Source organism: Belonocnema kinseyi, chromosome 10, assembly GCF_010883055.1.
Source record: "Belonocnema kinseyi isolate 2016_QV_RU_SX_M_011 chromosome 10, B_treatae_v1, whole genome shotgun sequence".
Lineage (NCBI taxonomy): Eukaryota > Metazoa > Arthropoda > Insecta > Hymenoptera > Cynipidae > Belonocnema > Belonocnema kinseyi.
The window spans coordinates 110,487,463-110,491,094 of NC_046666.1; the positions used below are offsets into that span (position 1 = coordinate 110,487,463).

The following is a 3,632-nucleotide window of genomic DNA, read 5'->3' on the forward strand; positions in this document are numbered from 1 at the left end:
GGATTGTCGAACGATATACGAAGGAAATTTGAATGGAATTTGGGTTAGACAAATGCGCCAAGGTTCATTTGAAGCGAGGAAAACTTAATGGCATCCCTGAAGATCCTGAGCTCGTTGATAGAAGCGCCATACGACATATTTTCGCTGGAGAGACTTATGCATACCTGGGCGTGCCACAGAGCCGCATTCAGGATGTGACATCTATAAAGGATACTCTCCGAAACAGATACAAACGTCTCATCCGACAGATTTGGTCTTCCGAACTGTCGGCGAGGAACAAAGTATCTGCAACGAACATGCTTGCCGTCCCGGCACTACTCTATTCATTTGGAGTAGTTCCATGGACGAAGAAGGAGCTCAGATCTCTTGATATCGGGACAAGAAAGGTTATGCACATGAACAAAAGCATGCGTCTTAAGTCTTCCGTTCCGCGACTGTACATCTCATGCCGTCAAGGGGTTCGCGGAATATTGAGTCTTGAATGTTTTCACAACAGGATTATTCTCGGTACAGCAAATAGAGTTGCAATTGGAAGAAACCCTCTTCTTAAAATGGTCAGGAATTACGAAGAAGTGGGCAAAGGAGCATTTCTATACAAAGCAGCGGAGGAGGCTGCTGAAACAGTCGGACTTGACTTCAGTATTGGGGGTGAGCAAAATGCATCAAATCTAATCTATCTCGAGTACTCACTCCTGAAAGCCCGGTTTAAGAAAACACAAGAGAAAAACTTTCGTGAACAGCTCCTCGATAAGAGGATGCACGGTATCTTCCACAGAAATGTGAAGCATCAGTCAATGTCTTGTGAGCTAACGTTTGCTTTCCTTAAATCGCCCGGATTGAAGTCTGGTACAGAGGGTTTCATTTTTGCATGCCCAGACGGTGTCATTTCCACCTTAACATACCGTCGACACATTTTGAGCCAAGACATTCCGATAATAGCTGCAGGGCGTGCCATGCACACCCCGAGCATTTAGCAATTGTTTCTGTTGCTCACTCGAGGCCTGACATGGTTCTTCTTGACTTCGAGAAGCGAACCATGTTCGTTATCGAATTTTCGGCACCAGCTGACAAAAACATCATAGCCGAGGAGAATGAAAAGAAAGAGAGGTATCGAGACCTTATAAGGGAGTTGCAACGATTGTACCCGGAATATTCTGTTAAACTGATCGTCCTTATCATCGGCGCTCTTGGAGGTGCCAAGCTTTCACTTGCTAATAGCCTAAAAAGCATCCCTGCGTGGCAACAATATGCTAGAACACTTGCGGGAAAAATGCAGAAGGCGGTTGTCCTTGGGTCACTCCCTGTTCTTAGGGTGCACGAGGCTTTTGCTGGATCGTCGTCTTGATTCCTTTACAGACTCTAACCACCTATCTCACGGTTGTAAGACGTGGTTGTGGCTGAAATTTTACCGCGATTTCGCTGGAAGCGGGTGCAATTTTTCAGATTAGCACCCGCTCCTTCGTATCCTTAATCCTAATTAATAGTATTGAAAATCTGCAAATGAAGAAATCAAAGTTTTTCTGTTTAATATATTTTTTATTTTAACATCTAGAATTTGACAATTTTAAATTAAAACATTTAATATTTAAAAATGGAATTTGTTGAAGTTGAAAAGAAAATTTCCTTACCTCATCGTCAAACTCATCTGTATCATCTTTTTCGGGTTCCTTATCATCTTCTTGAATGATCTTTTTCGCATCACCGCTGAAATGTTCCAGTGTACGATCGTGCTCCATAATTTTTTCATCATCTGGACTCGTTTCATCTTCAGAACTAATCTCCTCTTTTGATTTCTTTTTTGCCTGGTTATTTATTCGCTTGTTTTTGCGTTTGAGATTCTTTCTAGGACCACGATTCAAACACGCTATTTTTTGCCCAATATATCTGCCCACGTTAGCAGAATGTTGTACTATGTCGTGTTCTAACATTTTCCGAAAACGCATCCAGTACTCCGAAATTTCTAAAAGAAGATTATATCTATGAATTTTATTTATCACTTGGAAATCACTTAATAGACTAGGTCTAAATTTTAAAACGCCCGAAATTTAAAAAAATTATCTTTTCACATATGTTGAAGTGTATTTAATTTCTTTAAATATTTTTGAACTTACATTAATTCTATTGAATTTCCTTGAATTTTTTTAAATTTCTATAGATTATTTCAAATAAACCCTAAAATTATACGAAGAAAAACTTTGCTAATTACAACTATATAAATTTGTGAAATCAAAGTTGTCTAATTAATTAGGGAAAAAATATTCATGATGAAATATATGAAGAAACTTTTTGATAAAGTACCCTATAGCAATTTTAAAATGAATTTTAAATAGCCAAATTAGACATTGTACAACTGGGTGGGAGTATATTATAGCATAAATCTGCCATGCCCAGTAATCTTTTATTAAACTTATTTAACTTCGATCCTGCCAATATTTTATCATGTCTAATATATTGCTTCGTAAAATTTATTTCGAAATTTCTGTAGGGTATTTAATAAAAGTTTTTGTATATATTTCATCATGAACATTTTTTTTCAGATTATTTGCCGAACTTTCATTTCACAAATTCAAATAGTTGTATTTGACAGATTTTTTGCATTACAGATGTTTTCGGTGGGATTTCATATTTTGCTGTAATTAAAAAAAAGATAGGTAAGCTCAATTAACTTAATTTAAATTGTTCATTTACAAATTATTGAAAATTTAATTAATTGTTTGAATAATTTTTAAAATAATTAATTAAATTTATTTATTCTTTAATTCAATTAAATGGTATAACATTATTCAATAAAAATTTCAATAGGATTTTTTTACTTCAATTCAATATAGAAAGAGTGTCTAGGTTCATTAAACTTAACCAATAGTTTGTTTTCTATACGATTTTATAAAAATATATTTTATTTTCTTCAATAAAAATGTTCTCTATACAAAAAATTATTTCAAGAATTTTCGATACATTGAATTTCTGAATTTTCATTTCTTAGATTAAATGCGAAAAAATTGTAAACTATTCCACATTTCGGACACTTTGTAAAATTTATCGAGAATCTGTTGCTTCTGCAAAGTTTTATTGAGATTCAGTCAAAGTTAAAAGCGTTTTAAATTAAATTTAAATTAAATTCGTTTAAAATTTAAAATCAAAATAATAATAGTTTTTATCTGAAATATAATAATACGTTATTCTAAATCAAAATAAAGTATTTCCATATAACGGAACAGCTTCAAGCAGAAAGATAATTTTAAGAGATGTGAAACTGACATATGCAAATAAACTGTCAAACTAATAACAAAAATTGAGAGATAAAAACAACGCGAAAAGCGAGAGGAAACATAGGAGCTTCAATCCGAACAGAATTAGTTAATGAATTTAATGATTATCTATTATTATCAAGAACGTATAAAAATGAACTTACCTCTTACAGCATTTAATTTTTTCATATCTAAAGAAGGCCTCTTCACGCTGTTTTTGTATGCGTTACTGGATTCTCCCGTGACACTGCATTGTTTTAAGGTTTCTTCAGAAAAAATTTGTACTGCTATATTTTTAATAAACATTTCCGGCCGTTTAGATTTTCTAAATTTTACAAAATCGTAATCACGCTTTAGTAACCAAATTCCGCCTCCAGCATGAAT

General features: G+C 33.9%; 1 protein-coding gene across 1 annotated transcript; it reads right to left on the minus strand.

The window, feature by feature from the left end:
• Window positions 1-1,473: 1,473 nt before the first annotated feature.
• Window positions 1,474-3,579, minus strand: LOC117181318. The gene is made up of 3 exons (XM_033373878.1): window positions 3,413-3,579; window positions 1,629-1,960; window positions 1,474-1,494 (listed from the first exon to the last, which is right to left on the minus strand). Exons 1-3 carry the CDS (start codon window positions 3,552-3,554, stop codon window positions 1,474-1,476), a joined length of 495 nt encoding a protein of 164 aa, XP_033229769.1. The 5' UTR covers window positions 3,555-3,579.
• Between the last annotated feature and the right edge of the window lie 53 nt (window positions 3,580-3,632).